The 19,704-nt window shown below is 33.2% G+C and overlaps 1 protein-coding gene across 1 annotated transcript in view; it reads right to left on the reverse strand.

The window, feature by feature from the left end:
* Positions 1-14,498, reverse strand: part of LOC128984028 (loricrin-like) — a 32,205-nt gene extending 17,707 nt beyond the window's left edge. Inside the window, exon 1 of the mRNA XM_054403310.1 lies at positions 14,434-14,498. Within this exon, the coding sequence (XP_054259285.1) occupies positions 14,434-14,454 (21 nt within the window). The 5' untranslated portion in view covers positions 14,455-14,498. The remainder of the gene's footprint in view (positions 1-14,433) is intronic.
* Between the last annotated feature and the right edge of the window lie 5,206 nt (positions 14,499-19,704).

The raw sequence follows: 19,704 nt of genomic DNA on the forward strand, positions 1-19,704 counted from the left end.
AGAGGCGTGTATGATTAACAGGCCATGTATGGCCTCTGTCTTTATAGTCATATTAAAGAGACATGGTTTATAAGACAAACTCGTTGACCCCAGTTGACAGGCGAGGAATAAAGATGAGGTTATTTTAAGTTGTTGCAAATCGAGTTATTTTTATAAAGTATAGATTCAAGATTGATCAACATCAAAATAATATAATTATTTGTTAGGCTTTGTTTTTAATTAACATATGCTTTATGTTTTTTTTTTATTTATCTAAACAATTGAGAAGAGTTGTAAGGATTTTAAAACGTTTCAAATCCAAATAACCATGAGGGTGAAAAAAAATTAACTTGCACCCTCTTTAACTTTTTAACTATTTAAGATATTTGAAATCAGTTTGCGGCAACTTGTTTGGAAATGAAGGGCTACAATAATTATGGCCAGTTTTGAAAATTTTGCCCTTAGCAGCGGCGGTAGGGGGTAGCTAAAAATTTTCAAATAGCAAGTATAGTCATGTTTGGTATCATTTTACAGGTCTTGACGAAACATAACAAATAACATAAATAAAATAGAAATCAGACCATTAATAACAAAATGGCAGCTAAAAATGATTGAGATAATGGTTATTTAAAGTAATTTTGAACTGCCATTTTGTTATTAATGGTCCGATTTCTATTTTCTTTATGTAAATTGTTATGTTTCGTCAAGACCTACAAAATGATACCAAACTCGACTATATTTGATATTTGAAAATTTTGAGCTACCCCCCTACCCCCGCTACCCCTAAGGGCAAAATTTTCAAAACTGACCATAATTATTGTAGTGCTTCATATCCAAACAAGTTGCCGCAAACTGATTTCAAGTATCCCAAATAGTTAAAAAGTTAAAGAGGGTGCAAGTTATTTTTTTTTCCAATCTCATGGTTATTTGGATTTGAAACGTTTTAGGGCACTTTTTGTTATTAATGGTCCGATTTCTATTTTCTTTATGTAAATTGTTATGTTTCGTCAAGACCTACAAAATGATAGCAAACTCGACTATATTTGATATTTGAAAATTTTGAGCTACCCCCCTACCCCCGCTACCCCTAAGGGCAAAATTTTCAAAACTGACCATAATTATTGTAGTGCTTCATATCCAAACAAGTTGCCGCAAACTGATTTCAAATATCCCAAATAGTTAAAAAGTTAAAGAGGGTGCAAGTTATTTTTTTTTCAATCTCATGGTTATTTGGATTTGAAACGTTTTAGGGCGCTTTTTGTTATTAATGGTCCGATTTCTATTTTCTTTATGTAAATTGTTATGTTTCGTCAAGACCTACAAAATGATACCAAACTCGACTATATTTGATATTTGAAAATTTTGAGCTACCCCTAAGGGCAAAATTTTCAAAATTGACCATAATTATTGTAGTGCTTCATATCCAAACAAGTTGCCGCAAACTGATTTCAAATATCCCAAATAGTTAAAAAGTTAAAGAGGGTGCAAGATATTTTTTTTTCCAATCTCATGGTTATTTGGATTTGAAACGTTTTAAGGCGCTTTTTGTTATTAGTGAGCCGATTTTGGTTTTCTTTATGTCAATATTTATGTTTTGTCAAGACCTACAAAATGATACCAAACTCGACTATATTTGATATTTGAAAATTTTGAGCTACCCCCCTACCCCCGCTACCCCTAAGGACAAAATTTTCAAAATTGACCATAATTATTGTAGTGCTTCATATCTAAGAAGATTTCCGCAAACAGATTTCAAATATCTCAAATGGTTGAAAAGTTAAGGGGGGGTGCAAGTTACTTTTCAGCCACCCTGTATAATATTTTCACACAAGTTCTAACATACATACTCTCCGATGAAACGTTAGTTTTTGACCCCGAAAAAGAAATCCATACATTTCACCACATGTTAATTTGTAGCCAGTTACAAATTAAATTAACGTAGTAGGATTGATCCACCAACATAGTGCGCTGGAATAAATTAATGAATTCTGTCGAGTTTGTGCTTAGCATATACAGAAAGAAGGACTATTGTAAACTATAGCACTTTTTATGTTACATAAACTATCACAGTAACTAGGGGAGAAAATATAATTTCTGACAGTGGCACACTGTGTGTGTCTCTTTGTAATATGTTATAGATATGTCTCTGGTCGATATATATGAGATACCTATGAGGTGGTTGTTTAACAGCCATGTGATGGGGATTGAGCCATCGCCGGACCGTCGCAGCAGGGAGGTTTGCCCAATAGGAAGTGTCCCGCGGCTGTCTGTCAAGGCAAACACAGTGACAGTGATATAACAACCACCGGACTGGAACCGGCTCTTCCTCCAGTCGCACTCCAACGCACTGCACTGCTTGCTCATGTCCAATACTCTAAAGACATTTCATCATTCGTACTCATCCCTAATAGGCCTAAATCTGTTAAAGATTTACGCCTTATAATCAACTTCGTCGAAATATGTAAACGTATATTTACGCTTATCAGTATATACAGCTAATATACAGTATATATATATATATACAGGGTGTAAAAAGTCCCAGGACAGTTCAATATTTCAAATACCCTAACAGAGCTTTAAAGCTTGCTACTCAGTTAATGGGCATTAGAAACATTTTAACACACCTTTCAGTGGCGCGCTACCTCCTCAGGGGGACGGCCCTCATCATATCAGTTGACATCGCGATATATTACTTCAATTTAATGTCTTAACTATAATTTGAGAACCGGTAAATAAAGGGCATCACCACGTTTTATACAAACTTTGCACTTTAAAAAAATGTACCATCTACCAAAATCATTATATAAAATGTAGGTACACAACTTGAGATCAACCCCGAATATTTATTTATGAGAATACGCTGACTAAGCTTTGAATTGTCCTCTTCTTACTACTGTACTAACAAAAAACTAACTAGTTGTTTTAGTGACAACAGTACAGCCAATTAAAGGTTTTTATTTTATTGTCATTTATATTTTTAAAATGCACTGCTATTTAACGGCATAAATTACATAGATTATCGAGGGCTAATCCTGGAAGAATCGAATAGAGCACACACTATAGTAATTATAATTCAATTTATTTCATATTTTAAGTATTTTAAGCTTAGAGTTGTAAGAAGAGGAATGATATGTATGTAACAAGGACGTTAAAATTTTTTTACGACAGTAACTTTAGATACAATTTTGAAATTGAAATCTAATATATTTATTGAGCGGAGCGAAGCGATGCTCTTTGGGATTAACTTCAATGCAATCTTTATAACACTTAATCTCAATAACGGCTGAACATATTTTAGCCAAACTTACCAAGGTTGTTTTGTCAAACGGTTTGGACGTAAGAAATTTCAATTTTGGATAATGCCTATATAATTTAAAGTAACTCAAAGTTTTTTTAACTTTAACATTGGGCTTATGGGTTGCCATGATGGTTACACAAAATAACAACAAAGTGTAAACAAAACATAGAATCATGGCATATGTTAAAAGCAAGCCACTACCTAAACACAGTACAATGGAAAAAAATCAGATGATGACCACTGATCAAATAATACAGAGAAAGTCTTAGGTTTACATTTAAGTCGTGATTTGAAAACTACCTCTGATCAATTAAGTACAGTCATGCATGAAGCATACTTTCTTAAGTACAGTACCATATTTAACAGATTTGATATACGTAGCTAAAAAAGGTTATAACAAATAACATTCATGGACCCATCTCATAAATGGCAAACTTTAAAAGGTCCATAATGAAGGAAGTGGTGAATGAAGTAGTAAATTTGAGAAGTGCGGAAGATGAGAAACGTTTGTGGCAGTTACCTAGATAATTGTTTCTAAAATGCTATGGAAAAGGGGGCTGAAGTCCACGACGTAGGAAGTGGTTAAGGAAGTAGTAAAGGCTGGCAGTCCTTTACTACTTAGAGTGTGGGAACCGTTTCTGGCAATTACATTAATGTACCTGCAATACTAAAATGCTATGGGAAGGTAGGGAAACAGGTCCAAGACGCTGGAAGTGAAGAATGATGTAGTAAAGCAGAACAGTCTGGAGCATGATAACAGTCTGGAGCATGATAACAGTCTGGGGCAGTTAGATTAATGTATATGCAATCCTAAAATGCTCTATGAAGGGAGGGAATCAGGTCCACGATGTAGGAAGTGGTAAAAGAAGTAGTGAAGGCTAGCAGTGCAGAGAGGGTGGGAACCTTTTGCGCAATCATAAAATGTGATGGGAAGAGAGGGAAACAGGTCCACGACGTAGGAAGTGGTAAAGGAAGTAGTAAAGGCTAGCGGAGTGGTAGAGTGTGGAAACATTTGTATTTTGTATTTTATCTATAAACATTTTTTCATTTATTGCTTTTTGCTCCACTCAACTGGCTTTCACTGCTATTAAAGCAATCCTAATAGTATTACCTAATTGGAAAAAATATCTTTTGTTGAAATGATGCTTTAGTAATCAACTAACCACTCATACCATTAAGAAACCCCAACTAACACATAACCTTATTCTACTTTAATGGCAGACGATTTCAGTTATAATTACTTATGTCTGAGCGGTTCTTCATACGTCCTTAAGCGCTTAGGCTAGTACTAGTGTTATATTAAATGCTAACACTAAATAGTTTGACCTCCCAATCATGGTTTGGATATAAACACTATAAATATATCCCGAATGTTTTATTAGTTAGGGAAGGGTCTGGCATTTTCCTTTAAAAACTAAAAACGTTTATAAATCAATTCCGATATTATGAAATTTTTACCGAGGCAATCTCTTAAAAAGAGAAATATTCTAAACACTCAGTGCGCTGCTCGAGAGAATGCAAATAAGCGAAACGTACCCAATGCAAACAAAGGACGCTGAAATAACAGTCAACCAAACACCAACAATAACTTTCTCTTCTACCACTGTATTGTTTCTGTGAATTGTGAAATATTAAGAAGTTAGATTAAGTTATGAAACTCTATTCGATCCTCGTTACAAATTTCCGCTCATACATAAAGTCAAAAGTTAGTCTCACCTCAGGCAAAGTAATGTATTTTGTTATATCAAAGACCCTTCGTTCTAGACTTAAGTCACAATACAACATTTTTGTTGAGAATGATACAACTAAAAATGTAAAATACCTGACTTTCATGTTTTAAGGGCCTAACTCATGTCTGCAAGTCACTAACAACTAAGACTTCAAGGTCATGTCACTCATCTACACTCATCTCCATTCATACTTGGCTTAAATTACCTACTTTGTATGGTCACCATTTCAGATTAAAATATTAAAGTCAAATAAATATATCGAAACATGACCCCGAGTTTATTTTTACTTCTAAATATAAATAAAAAACATCATTGTAATTGTTTTATTTGCCGTATTTAGCGAATTTCCCAATAGGAGAGTAGTTATTACCGTATGTGGTATAGTAATTCCTAGGTGCGGGACCGAATTTCTTTAACATTTTTATGCCCCCAGGGCCTGTTTCATCAAAGTTACAGGTCCTGTAATACAGGTAGGTATAAAGTTCCTGTATTACGGGTAAAAGTTACAAGTTTATGTTTCATAAAGAGTCTCCCCTGTAACTGTAATTTACAGTTAATTCTCCCGTATTACAAGTAAATAATACAGGACATCTTTAGTGTAGTGTCTCATAAAGAGCAACTTTTACAGGACCTGTATATTGGGGAATATTTTAGCAATCTCTAAATCACCATAAAGGTTTTACAAGTAGCAAGTAGTGATACTGTAGTTGGAAAAGTGAAATTTCGTAGTAAGATAACACACAATCGATGAATCTAGTATTTCTAGTGAAGAGGATGATATTGTTATTATTCGGAGGCCAAGACATTTTAAGGAAAGAATAATTTCTTCATAATAATAAATTATTATATTGAGACATAAAAAATTACATAGCCTACAATATTAAATCAATTTTGGTCAAAATTTGATGTACCCCAATTTTGGAATGAATTTTAAAATAGGAATAAACTTGATTGCGGGATTGAGTTTGCAAACCAGCATGATGGAAACGAGGTTATAAAGTTTAAAACTTTTTCGGAAAATGGGGTTTTTCAAAGCTGACCCAAAATACATGAAAATTCCCAATTTTTATTGCAACCATCATGTAAAGCGTAAAAGGACAAAGAATTTTGTATAATAAACATTGTTTTACAATTTCGGAAAACTGGCACATGATAAAAATCCCAGTCCTTGTTTATGCTATGTTATGATTAAATTTAACAAATATATTTATTTCGTCCTATACTATTAATAAAAAAAACACACATTACCTTTTCATGCAGAAGCAAACCTGTCCTCATTGTACTCTAATGTTACTTGAATAGGGATTAAATATCTTGTTTAATATGGAAATATTTAATTAAAAGTCCAATCACACTAAATGAAATTCCTATAATCTACTGGTTTGCTGTGCCAGTGGTATGTTTCTGTACATTTAGCCATAACTGCATTTTAAAACAACTCACACACAATCAAAGGCAGTAACATAAAAATTCCTACTCACAATATACATATCACCAAAACTATATTTTAAAAAGTATTGGTAACAGATGTTTGTTAAAATACAGGAACTTATAATCAGAACTCAAAAACCACATTCGTAAAAATGTACATACATATATATGTATATGCGTTAATGTCCGTAAACACGACAACAGGAGTCATTTTGTTATTCAACTCGAGTAAGCCTAGGCTTATTCAAAATATTTTGCTAACCATCATGATAGGGTCGTGGAAACTGTCCAACTTCAGCATTGGGAGTGTTTTTAGGCTTTGAATTTTTCAAAAAAGAAACCAGCTAATTCACAAATATTTACAGTACCATATATTTTCCAAATATTTACCATAGAAAGATAAACACGCCTTATTTGCATTGCAACCATAGTCCAAAGTTTTGAAATCTATTTTGTTATTTTTTTATTGAAGGGTTCTGTAGTTCTGTAGGATCAAAGGTTACAAATATAATGTTCCCATGTTAGCTCCCGTGTAGCTTGCTCGTGTTTTAAAAAATTCGGAAATTGTATCATTTCGTATAATTTGCTACAATTACAATTTGCCTTAGTTATTATTTTTAAATTATTAAATTTGTAATAATTTGTTATTTATTTCATTAACACACTCTTCCTTCCCTTATGCAGCAAACCTGTGCTTGTTAAATCTAATGTTATCTAAATAGGAAATAAATCTGAAAAATTTAAGGAAATATTTTAGCCATAATTTAATTAGACAATAATGAAAATTCGATAATCCTACAGGTTTTCTACGGTGGGGGTATTATTTTTCATGACAGATATAAAACTGTAAAGCCCAACTTAAGTTGAATTCAACTAAAAATGTTTTTCCTTCGCATTCAACATTGTGACTGCACAGTGCGATAAAGATTTCTCAAAAGGAGCGTATATCTTTTGTTTATGAGGGCCCTAGCAAGATGTGTCTTTACACGTCATTAACTAACAATTGACACGCCTAGTGAGAATTATACTCAAAATTTTGTTTTTCCGGTCTCTTTAGCTTATCGTTGTCACTTTTACTGAGCTAGCAAGGTCCTATGCATCTTGTCCTTATAAATGCACTAATCTGTAAGTAAGAATTTAATTCATATACTTTAATTAGTAGTTACTAGTTTAATTAGTAGTTATTAGTTACTATTTAATTAGTAGTTTGGGTGTAGTTTTAAATGCTATCAAACATATATGCTAGTAAACATATTTACAATGTTGTCATTTTGATGATTACTGATTTTATTGATGTTAATTATTCACACTTATTGTTATTGTAGTTAATTATTTACACTGTTTATTCACACTTTGCTTGTTTTTGTTACTTTTTTCACAATGTTGTAACTGTTGCAATTTTACTCAAACTGTCCACCACCACCACCAAACTTCTTACTCATTCATTGATGTTTTCTATTGTATATCTTGTTGCATGTAAATCTTGTCAATGTATTATTTTGTAAAATAGCGATTGCCGTCGGAATGAATGAATAAATAAATAAATATAGTTTATCAGTCTAAAACTGTAAAACCCAGTTGGCATATTTTTACTTTACAAGGTTTTAACAATGAGATAGAATCAACCAATTACAAAACAGTTTGCTGTAAATAATAAGTTAGAAATGGACAGTTTTACGGATTGAACATTTCACATTGGCAAGCTGAAGTAGTTGTGGCTCGCCTCGGTCGGGTTCGATACGTTGGTTGGGGGGTTGTAGCCCAGTGATTAATCTCTGAATAGGAGGGTTGAGAAATTATTTATACCCAAAAGGCCTCTAATTTGTTACGTAAATTTAAAACGCTATTAAATACCGTTACTTACTTAGCAGCTTTTCAATTAATCTAGAGTTTTAAATACAACTCGGGTATTTCCATATTTTAATATAGATTTGATATAAATATAAGTATTGATATAAGTTTGATATAAACCCCTATCGATATTGCACCCATCAAGCCAATGTTTAGTTTTTGTTACTTCCATAATTTAAATCTTTCTGATTTCGCAAATTAGAAATTTATCTATAGCCAATCTTATATAATTGTCTATTTTGCGAGGAAGAGGGAAGAGGCGCCAGAGCCTATAAACTGCGGAACGAAACGAATTGTTAAGTGTTGCGAAGATTGGAGACTAGGTCAAGGTGTCACAAACGGCCGAGCCCTAACGTACGCTGTTGTCGGAAACAATGGATGTATGACTGTTTTATGTTATCTGTTGGCTCGTTGGCTGCAAATCATTTGCAAGCTATGAGTTAAACTATCCATCAACCACTTAACCAACACAACTCAATGGACCTCTCTCTGGCTATGTGGGTACAGGTACAGCAGAAGATCTACGACTACGGATTCCATTTGATGTTGTTGGATGCAAATCGTTTGGAAAAGCTGCAGAGCAGCTGGAAGTAATAGATCCACGAGACAAACTGCGGCACATCCATCACAGAACCACGCTACGCCCTATACCACTCGAACAATTCCTCTACACCGTTGAATTCTGGGTAAATTTATAAATATATTTTTAATAACAATGGATTCCTAAATTATTACTTTACAAGATAGCACACGTTTGAGATATTTTAAAAAGATATACGATGTAATAAAGACTAAAACTGTATAGTTTATTCTATGTTTCCTATTCAAATCACGTCTTCCATATATGGTAGCTTATAAGGACCTATAGCATTGGATCCAATAACATATTGCTTGTATACATTATCTATCGTATAGTCTGTCTTGACGTCACCTTGAGGTCGAAGCAGGCCAAGGAGGGCCAAGTGATGAGCAGAGGATCTCTAAATCAAACGCCCGATTGTTCTGAGACAATGGTCCACGCTGTCTGGCCAGGCCTCTACGGTCAGAGACCAGAACTAACATACGACAGCTAACAGCTACCTTGCCTTACCGATATATGGCAGGTGATAGCTATTATGACTTGACGATTGGCTGGCCAGGATTCTGCAGCTAAAGAGCAGCACTCAGATACCTTGCCTTACCAATGTACGACAGGTCATAGATATTATGATTTGAGAATTGGCTGGCCAGAATTCTGCAGCTAAAGGGCAGCACTCAGAAACCTTGCCTTACCAATGTACGACAGGTCATAGATATTATGATTTGAGAATTGGCTGGCCAGGATTCTGCAGCTAAAGAGCAGCACTCAGATACCTTGCCTTACCAATGTACGACAGGTCATAGATATTATGATTTGAGAATTGGCTGGCCAGAATTCTGCAGCTAAAGGGCAGAACTCAAATACCTTGCCTTACCGATATATGACAGGTGATAGCTATTATGACTTAACGATTGGCTAGCCAGGATTCTGCAGCTAAAGAGCAGCACTAAGATAAGACAGCTAACAGCTACCTCACCTTACCAATATAAGACATGTGATAGGTATTATGTATTGACGATTAGCTGACCAGGATTCTACAGCTAAAGAGAAGCACTAAGATAAGACAGGTAACCTCACCTTACCGATATATGACAGGTGATAGATATTATGACTTGACGATTAGCTGGCTAGGATTCTACAGCTTAAGAGCAGCACAGACACAAAGATAAGACAGCTAACAGCTACCTTGCTTTATTGATATGTGACAGTTCATAGGTATTATGACAGAATATTTCGTATTTCACTACACAACTCATTTGAAAATTTAAAAAAACTGACATTGACCTTGGGTTGCCAAGTAACTATGTTGGCCAAACAAAATAACAAGGAAAAAGTAAACAAAAGATTTTTCACATGTGTTTTAACAAGCAATCCACAGAACAGTAAATTAAATTATTTTTAATGAATAAAAAAACTGTAAAAAGAGAATAACTATTGAGCAAACATTATGTTGAAGACTACTCAATATAGGGAAAATAGATCCCATCAAATACTGATATTTTGCTTAGCCCTCTCCCACCAAAACTTAGCCCCCGAAGTACTGAGGCATTCCGAGTACCTAATTATATCTAGGACTGTTAATTGACATAAACCATTACCATGAGTTAAATCCCAATGAAAAAACATATATAGTCTCTATTTCTTTAGTGAAAAATCGTCACAAGCCATTTTGAAATTTATATGATTTGTTGTATAATGTTTTTATCTGCTGTCATTGGTGAGTGTAAAAGTCGAACAACAGGTTTTAATGACTAAAAGGGGGGAACATTATGTGTGAGTAGTGCTTACTTAAGAAAGTTAAAAGTGTATATTATTGTTGTCTAATTGCATACGTTTACATTACAGAGTTGTTTTTTTTTCAGTGATTTCAGTTTATGGTTTGTAATACAAAATTGTTTAGAAAATTTTTAAAATGTATGTTTACAATATTATTTTAACGATAAAACCCAATTAACCAAAACCGATAAGTTCATTGCGAATTCAACAAATTTGAACGGAGAGATCTTCCACAAAATCGTTAACGATGTGCAGTGTCATGGATTAGCCAAAAACGGTACTGTATATGTGATCTTCGACGTAACAATCTGATAAAATAAATACGTTTATTAAGTATCGCTCTTGTTTTTAAAAAAAACATTTTACAGGCCATATTTAAGTGTTTCGTAGCTTTGTAAATGTGTTTTTTCTGTAAAAGCCATAAATAATTCCACTCTTATTGTTTGATAAATTATTGAGTAACTACTCTAATGTAGATAAATAACTTAGAGTGAAATAAAACAGTGACAAGAATTAAGGACGTCATTCAGGAAGTTAATTTAGAATGCGACTTCAGTAAACAATAGAACAGCTACATCCCTCTTGAAAATAACTCCTTCCCTTCTTTCCCTGTCAAATATAATTGACTAAGTTTGAATTTTAAACATCAGCTACCGTCATTCATAAATGGTTTTAATGTGTTTTCAGTATTTAAACGTTTACTTGGCTCAGTATTGTGTTTTTGTCTTTAATTTTCATTACATAGTATTATAATAAACATAACAGTAGCTTCTTGTTATGCTTTCCTGATTAAACTGATTACATTACTGACCTCCTCAAATTGACAAATCTCACAAGTTAATACATAATTAATTTATTTAAAAATAGGGGCTTTAGTTAGGGCCTGGTAAAAATAAGGACGTCATTAGTCCATATTGCTGTTTATGTAACAAACAAAAAATGCTTTATTAAATTTTGACTATATAATTTTACATTGCTAGTTACGGGAAAACGCGTTTTAATGGTGAAATCGTAATAAGCCAACTAAAATAGTCTGCATTGAAAAAGTTACAAGATTATAATAAATTGGTGGAAACCCCTGAAAGTATTTACTTTCAGTGTTTACGCAAAAATGATTTAACACAATTATCCTTAAAAAATTTAGGGTGCGTTTAATTAATCATGTTACCCTGAGTTTTCGACCTGCTTCATACCTTTAAGATTCTTAGGACACTGAATTATTTTTAGTAAATTATATGTTATTTTTACACCGTATGTGCCATATTAAGTTAGGGAACAGACAAATAAAAAATAAATTGGTTAGGTTGATCTAAAATATTGGTTTAATATTACCATAGGTAGTTAATTTCTGCATTTATTAATATTGCATTATCAAGTGATGTTGTCACAGTAGTGAAAAAAAGGCTATGTATTTAAGTGAAACACTGTAGAAACGATTTAAACATGCAATATTATTTTACAAAGATAAAAAAACTTGTGAAAATACCAGGAGTAAAATAAATAACAGATACACCTTAAAGAATAAATCGTCTAGAATAACCTATAAGATTACGATAACCATCATAAAGATAGGTTAAAAATCTCCACTGTGAAGTGGATCGTATTTGCGTATGACATTTTTAAAAACAAATCTTACTTGTGTATAGCACACTTTGTATGAAATGTTAAGATTTTTTTATTCGCTCTATAACAATATATTATATATTTACTGATAATATAATGGTATGATTACCTCGTCAAGTAATCCAAATTTTGTTGATTTTAGGTGAAAGCTCAACATGTTTTACCGTGAGTACCATAATATTATTAGTGAGATATCCAGGGGCCATTAACATGGTAATTAATATATTTACTGTTAAGAGATATTTGTGAAGTCAGAGAAAACCTTCAAACTATTTGATCCCTCGCCACAAATGTAAAGTTTTACCAATGGAAACCTTTCCACGAATTAAGGTAGTTAACTACTTTCATCATGCAACCTATTGAGTTCAAAATCCGACGCTACTTTGGCTGAACTAATACTGTATGTTGGAGTCGACTGGTGCTAAAGAATTCTTTGTGACATTCATAAGGTTGCTATTATCATATTTTCATTAACGTATTTTCCCAAACTAATAGAATTAGTTTATGTTCTAAAATCTAAAGAATAACAGGATATAGTAATCTGTGTCTGTAAACGGACCATGTTATGAATTATAAGAAGGTTAGCGTTAACTTAAGTGCATTCTTACACCAGTTGTGGAAATAGTTTTGTATTGAACACAATATCTACCAATTACATTTATCACCACGCCACTTTGATCTAAATAATTCTATTATCAGTAGTCTCCACACATATGTGTCCCCTAGACTTAACCATGAGTATATGCATTATCGCATAACATTTCCAGTTTTAGGCCCAAAACAACACTAGAAGGTAAAGCTGCAAAGGCTCTTGTCCAACGCTGCTTTGTAATCCTCTTCTAATTATTCAGGATTAACCCGTTGTAGTAACTCGTTATATGGGATTACAGCGAGCAGATATTAACTTCAGATCTTAACTTGCCTTAAACGAATTACACTTGGGACAGAGTAAAATCATTATCGAGATTAGAATTTACAAGGTAAATTTTCACCACTGAAGCTTTTTAGGTAAAAAAATGTAACTTTTTAACAATTCTTGTTAATTTATTTGCTTGATCCGTTGTACTTTAAAGTGTATACCTCGTGTTATTTTTTTCTTGTACTTGTCACTAAATTAAGATCAGTAAATTTTTGCCTTTCAGTTTTGCAAAAACTTAGGTTTATCAACTTTAACGTTACCTATTGTATGTTATGAGGAACTATACGCCCTAAAACCAATACACATTATTTAAAACTGTTTTAATTGTTATGTTGTAGTCTGTTACTGATAAATTGAGAACCTTAATCGTTAATCAATTATCATAGAAGTTTAAGCAACTTCATCAAATGCAGCATGATATGTACAGTGTGTATGAAACACAACTCTTATTCAAATCGATTATCAAATCTTTCTTAAGTGAGGTACATTTACTACTCTATTTTATTTATCTAGATTTAGTAGCCATTCATGTTTTCTCGTGCGCACAAATAAGTTTATTTGTTGTGGTTGGCTAGGTAGATAGAGAGTGAATTATGGAAATTAAATATTTGTAAGACGGATATAGCACTTGCTCAAGATTGAGTATTATATTTATTCAATAAGATCACGTCATACTTTTGAGCTATATGAGGCAATGTTTCGAAAAGACCAAGAATTGCTTCCAAAACCGATTGTTACAAGGGCTTTGTAAAAGTTCGAAGCACGCATTTTTCTCGTGTCATTGAAACCCATACCACATCTTATAAAAAGTGTGTAAAAATTAAAAAAATAAAATTAAAAATAAAACCTCAAGGTATGTGCATGGTACATACCTTGAGGTTTTATTTTTAATTTGCATTATTTAATTTTAAAATGTGGGTATTGTATATTTTATCAACTCATTCAAAGATGTTCTACGTTTGCTAAAATAAATTTACTGTCCACCGATATTTTCGTCATAAATTCAATTCCATTCAAACAATTGTATTTATGCAATTGTAAAATTCATTGCAATATCCTAAGTTCCATACAAAGCACGCACAGGATTAAAAATATAATTTTTCAATCAATTTAATTTTCTTGTTTCAGGTAGCAAAACATGCATTATTTTAAGAAAGTCCTAATGGAGTCCATCTTTAAATTGTTCGCGCAGACTTTGTGTCTACAACACACATATGTTACATAGGCTTATAAGGTTGTGGGCTACCTGAGGGGTGAGGAGGTCCATAATCCAAAGCCGGTACTGAGCACACTGCGCGGCACTGGCAGCGGCGCAGAACACACACTATCTGCGCGCGCGGCTTTGCGCAGCTTTATAAGGTCCGTGACCTTCGCGCGCATGTCTGATACATCGGTACATGCGCTGCGCCGCTCCGCTACCCCCGCGGTCAGCAACCCTGCAGAAAATGAAAACATTCCCAGAAGATGTCGCGTCGGAAACAGAAAGTTGTTTTGTAGTAATTTATTTCGTCATGAAACATAGACAGGTGCATGCATAATTTACTTTTCGTCTCACGGTTCCCGTCGTTCCGAGAACTGTTTACCTACAATTATTTCATGTTTGCTTCTGTAACATGTCATGATTGTTATGTATTTGCTACAAAATATGTTGAATTAACGCAAGTTATTATATTTTGATGTGTTCAATAATGTACAAAGGTTGTCTACACATGACATTTGTCAAAGACTAACGTAGAATTGTGGAAGATTTCAACAGTAAAATTTTGGATTTTTCTCAGAACGGTGTGGAAAGTAAAAGTCTATAGGCCTACTTACTTTCGCAATTACAGTATTTAGTGTTGTAATAAGAACTATCTATAAATTCAATTTTTTTTTTCAAATTATTAACCAAAAAAGGTGTTACCCTGAGTACTGTACAGTAAACCTTGCTTACAGGGATGCCTCAAACTTAAAACGAACGGATACATTTTATTTTCACTCAGATTTAAAAACTCTTTCTTTCACTTAGACAGGGAAAAGTAAAATGAAGATGCCAACTTTATAATTTGTTTTTATTGATAAAAAAACATTTGAAACTTATTAAATATTAATCAACCAACTTATCTCTTGTACCAACAGAGACTGCAAAGAAGGACGTCTTATGATTGGCATCAATCTGATACCTCACGTCTGACCTGTGTGATCACACACAAATTTCCAAGTCTTTACATCTCTGGTGGTTATTTTGAATCAGTACACGGCAGTGATTTTGCCAATAGAGTTGAATTGGAATGAAATAGCCTCCGAGGATATTCTGCTTTTTTGCGTGACCTAGGCAACCGGTTTCTTCAGAGGTGACCATTACCGTTATATCTTCCAATTACCACCAGGAAATCCAGTGAGAAAGCTTCCCCCTAATCTTTGATGTACGTGAAACAATTTCTCTCAATTTAGTTGTCACCAATTAGGGTCTTCTTCACCCAGCTTTGACAAAATTACATACTAGCACTTCAAAAATTCTATGCTCGAATATTGTGACATATTGTGCATACTTTTTAACAGATTTGTTTCGAAGAAACACACTGTAAATACAACTAACAAACTAGGAAAACGTTTGGAAACATAATTGTTCAGTCACCTATGCAAAATTATTTACCTTTTCTATATTAAACCAAAGCAAAACAGGTTTAGCATTTATATCTTTTTATATATATAAATATATATATATAAATAAATATATATATATAAATAAATAAATATATATATATATATATGAAAAATAAGGCTACTATATATAAATAAAGGTTAAACATTAATAAACTTAGTACCCAAGTAACTAATACATAGTAACTTGGGTACTAAGTTTATTAATGTTTAACCTTTATTTATATATATATATATATATATATATTAGTACCCGTCCTTCGTACGGGGTTGGCATATAAGCATAAAATGCTTATTGTATTTATACTCAAGCTTTGCGTTTGCAATGTAGGAGGACACAGTTTGATAAAATTTAGTTCTCTAAATTTACGGTATGCTATAGTGTAACACATCTACCATAGCCATAACCATGGTGGAAGGAAAATTCTACCACTGCACCTAACCAATGGGGGGGGGATTATAAAATATTCGCACAATATCACAAACTATATAGGCCTAAACATAACTGTAAACAATCCTACTTTGACAGTTCTCATTGCGTATCACAGCTTTTTGTTGCTGCTTAGTACAAATTAGCTATTGTAATAAATGCAAAAAATAATAGTGCTGCACCCTGTTGGTAAACCTAACAACTTTTCAATACTCTTGCATATCATAGAACCAACTTGTTTAGTTGAAACAGCAGCTGACTAAATTCAATTCCTAATTGAAATTAGACAATTAGCTGACTAAATTATTTAATCTATATCTATAATACCCCCGTCGCAGCAAACCTGCATACTAAGCGAATTTCCATTTACCCGGCTTGATTTCTACTAAAATATTCCCTATAAATTTTCAGATTTATTTCCTATTTAAATAACATTAATTTTAGTGAGTAGTTAGGTTTGCTGCTACTGGGAAGATGTTGAGGTGTGTTTTTTCAATTGAAATATTGATAGCTTAGTATGAAATAAACCATATTGCCAAATTTGATTAAAATATATCCATAAACAAGCAAACTAGAACAGTTTATTTATTCTCCATAACATGGGAATTTTAAATTTACAATTTTTTAAATTTTCTCCGTAGTCAATGAACATTCAAAAAAAACTTCAATAAACTAAATTATTTGTTTTTTAAGCTCTTCAAAATGGTCTAGAGAGAAATTGAGAAATTTAAATTTTTTAGGGTCAAAAGTGAGAAAAACCCATTTTTACCCCATAAAACCCCTCATAAACCCCTGATCCCATGGTCCGATTATGCTGGTTCGCGAACTCGTTCGAATAAACGTAGGTTTACACGTTTGTACCAAATTTCATCAAAATCGGATCATTTTTGCTCGAGTTATCGCGCTAACGGACACATATATATATATATATATATAAATATATATATATGAATTTGAACGGATGGTGTTTTTGGCCTCTAGGGACCTCAAAATGAAAAATTAGATTGGTCTCGGGTCCAGGTCTTACCATGAGTACTACGGTAATAGCTTATTCCCTATATGGGAAATTCGCTAAAAGAGGAACTATGTATGTATGTGTGTGTGTGTGTGTGTGTGTGTGTGTGTATATACGTTATGGACTCCGAAACCACTAGACAGATTGTAATGAAACTTTCAGGCTTTGTTAAGCATCTTTCAAAGATGGTTCGAGTGAAGTTTGGTGCAGATCCGTCAAAAGGGCTCTGCCCTAGAGGGTTTTAAGTGGGCCAATGTCAGACTTTTTGATCTACAATGTTTACAAATAAATATAATTTAAAAGGAGATGTTTACTTTCACCAACTGTTTTGTAGGTTTGAATAATCACAACATTCTATATTAGCATTAGTCATGATTTGAAATAGTGCCACAGTGTTTCTACAGAGTGCAGCACAGAAAACTATTTTACTTTTTAATAAGTCCAAATGTATTAAACCCCAATCGCAGCACACCTGTGCACTAAACAACGTTTAAATTCTCCAATGTTAAATATTAAAACATAAAAACCTTTATCAAAGTATTATAAACAATAAAAGGGATGACATTTTTAGCGAATTTCCCTATAGGGAAGTAGCTATTACCGTAGGTGGCACGGTAAGACCTAGACCCGGGACCGATTTACTTTTTCATTTTGATGTCCCCAGAGGCCAAAAACACCAATCGTTCAAATTTTTATATATGTATATATATATATATATATAGACTTATATATATATTTATATATATATAGACTTATATATATATATATATATATATATATATATATATACGTCCGTGAACGCGATAACTTGAGTAATTTTTGTCCGATTTTGATGAAACTTGGTTTAAAGGTGTAAAGCGGGATAAACTTGAATGAGTTCAGGAACCAGCACGATCGGACCATGGAAACGGGGCTTTACGGGGGGTTTTATGGGGTAAAAATTGGTTTTTCTCACTTTTGACCCTCAAAACACAAAATTTCCTGATTTCTCTTTAGACCTTTTTAAAGAGCTTAAAAAAACAAATAATTTAGTATATAAAAGTATTTTTTTTTATTAGTAACGGAGAAAATTAAAAAAATTGTAAATTTAAAATTCCCATGTTATTCTTATGGAGAATATTGTCAAATGTTGTAGTTTGCTTGTTTATTTATGGATATATTTTCATCAAACTTGGCAAATTTATTTATTTTGTACTAAGCTATCAATATTTTACTCAAAAACACACTTTATTAGTTTCCTTGTAGCAGCAAACCTAGGTACTCGTTAAACCTAATGTTATTAAAATATATTTAACTGAAAATCAATTCAGACAAATGGAAATTCGCTTAGTCGGCAGGTTTGCTGCGGCGGGGGTATTTTAAATTTATGACAACAGCTAATTTGCAACCAAAAGGTGAGTGAGCGTAGCAAACGAACATCAACCTGGGACGAGTAAGCGTAGCGAACGAGCTAACCTGAAAACAAGTGAGCGCAGCGAACGATTTCCAACCTGAAGGTGAGTGAGCGTAGCGAACGAACTTCAACCAGGACGTGATTGAGCCATGCGAATACTTATGAAGTTAAGCGGGGCAAAGCCCGCGGGTACAACTAGTTCCTTTTAAATGTGAATACTCATATGGGGAACTACAGAGCCACTGAGGTTGAGCCCGAAAGGATTTTTGAAATGAGAATAGGCCGATGTACATCAGGAATGTGAGCTATCATCATGCCAAATTTCAGCCCAATCCGTCGAGTAGATAGTGCGTGATTGAACTTCAAACAAACAAACTCACTAACTACCAAAAAAACACACAAACTTTCACATTTATAATATTAGTATGGTATATATATATATATATATATATATATATATATAAAATTAATATTTCATACACATTATTTGATTGCAAACAAAATTTAAACAAATATGAATTCAAAAAAATACTAATTGTATTAAAGTTATTCCGAAAACAAATTTGCTCCTATTCAAATAAAACTATTTTCAATATCTACCTACCGAAATGTTTATTACTTCGATTTACAATTTGTCAGTTACTTTATCCTATACTTTTCCGAGCAGTGAAGTTTTGGACACAAATTTATTTATGCAGCACAGAACTGTGTAAAAAGCTTTATTAGAAATTCAAACATCCATATTTCACGGTGATGGGCACATAAAGTGAGATCCACTGCAGTGCCAGCGATATATCTACCTCCTCCACCAGCACCAGCACCAGCACCAGCACCGGCACCGCTGCCCCGACTGTAAATCTTGGATTGTTACGGTCCACGAATATTGCCCTAGCTCCTACAACGTTATTACTTCTTATTTGAAAACTAAGTTACCTACTTATAGCAATATTTCATTCCTTTACAACCTCTGTAGCAAACTTGAAGTAATACTTAACAAATTTAAATTATATCACACAACTTAGACCATAAGTTCTCA

The sequence above is a fragment of the Macrosteles quadrilineatus genome, unplaced genomic scaffold (assembly GCF_028750875.1).
Source record: "Macrosteles quadrilineatus isolate MER2022 unplaced genomic scaffold, UCM_ALF_1.0 Scaffold_2__2_contigs__length_208266976, whole genome shotgun sequence".
NCBI lineage: Eukaryota > Metazoa > Arthropoda > Insecta > Hemiptera > Cicadellidae > Macrosteles > Macrosteles quadrilineatus.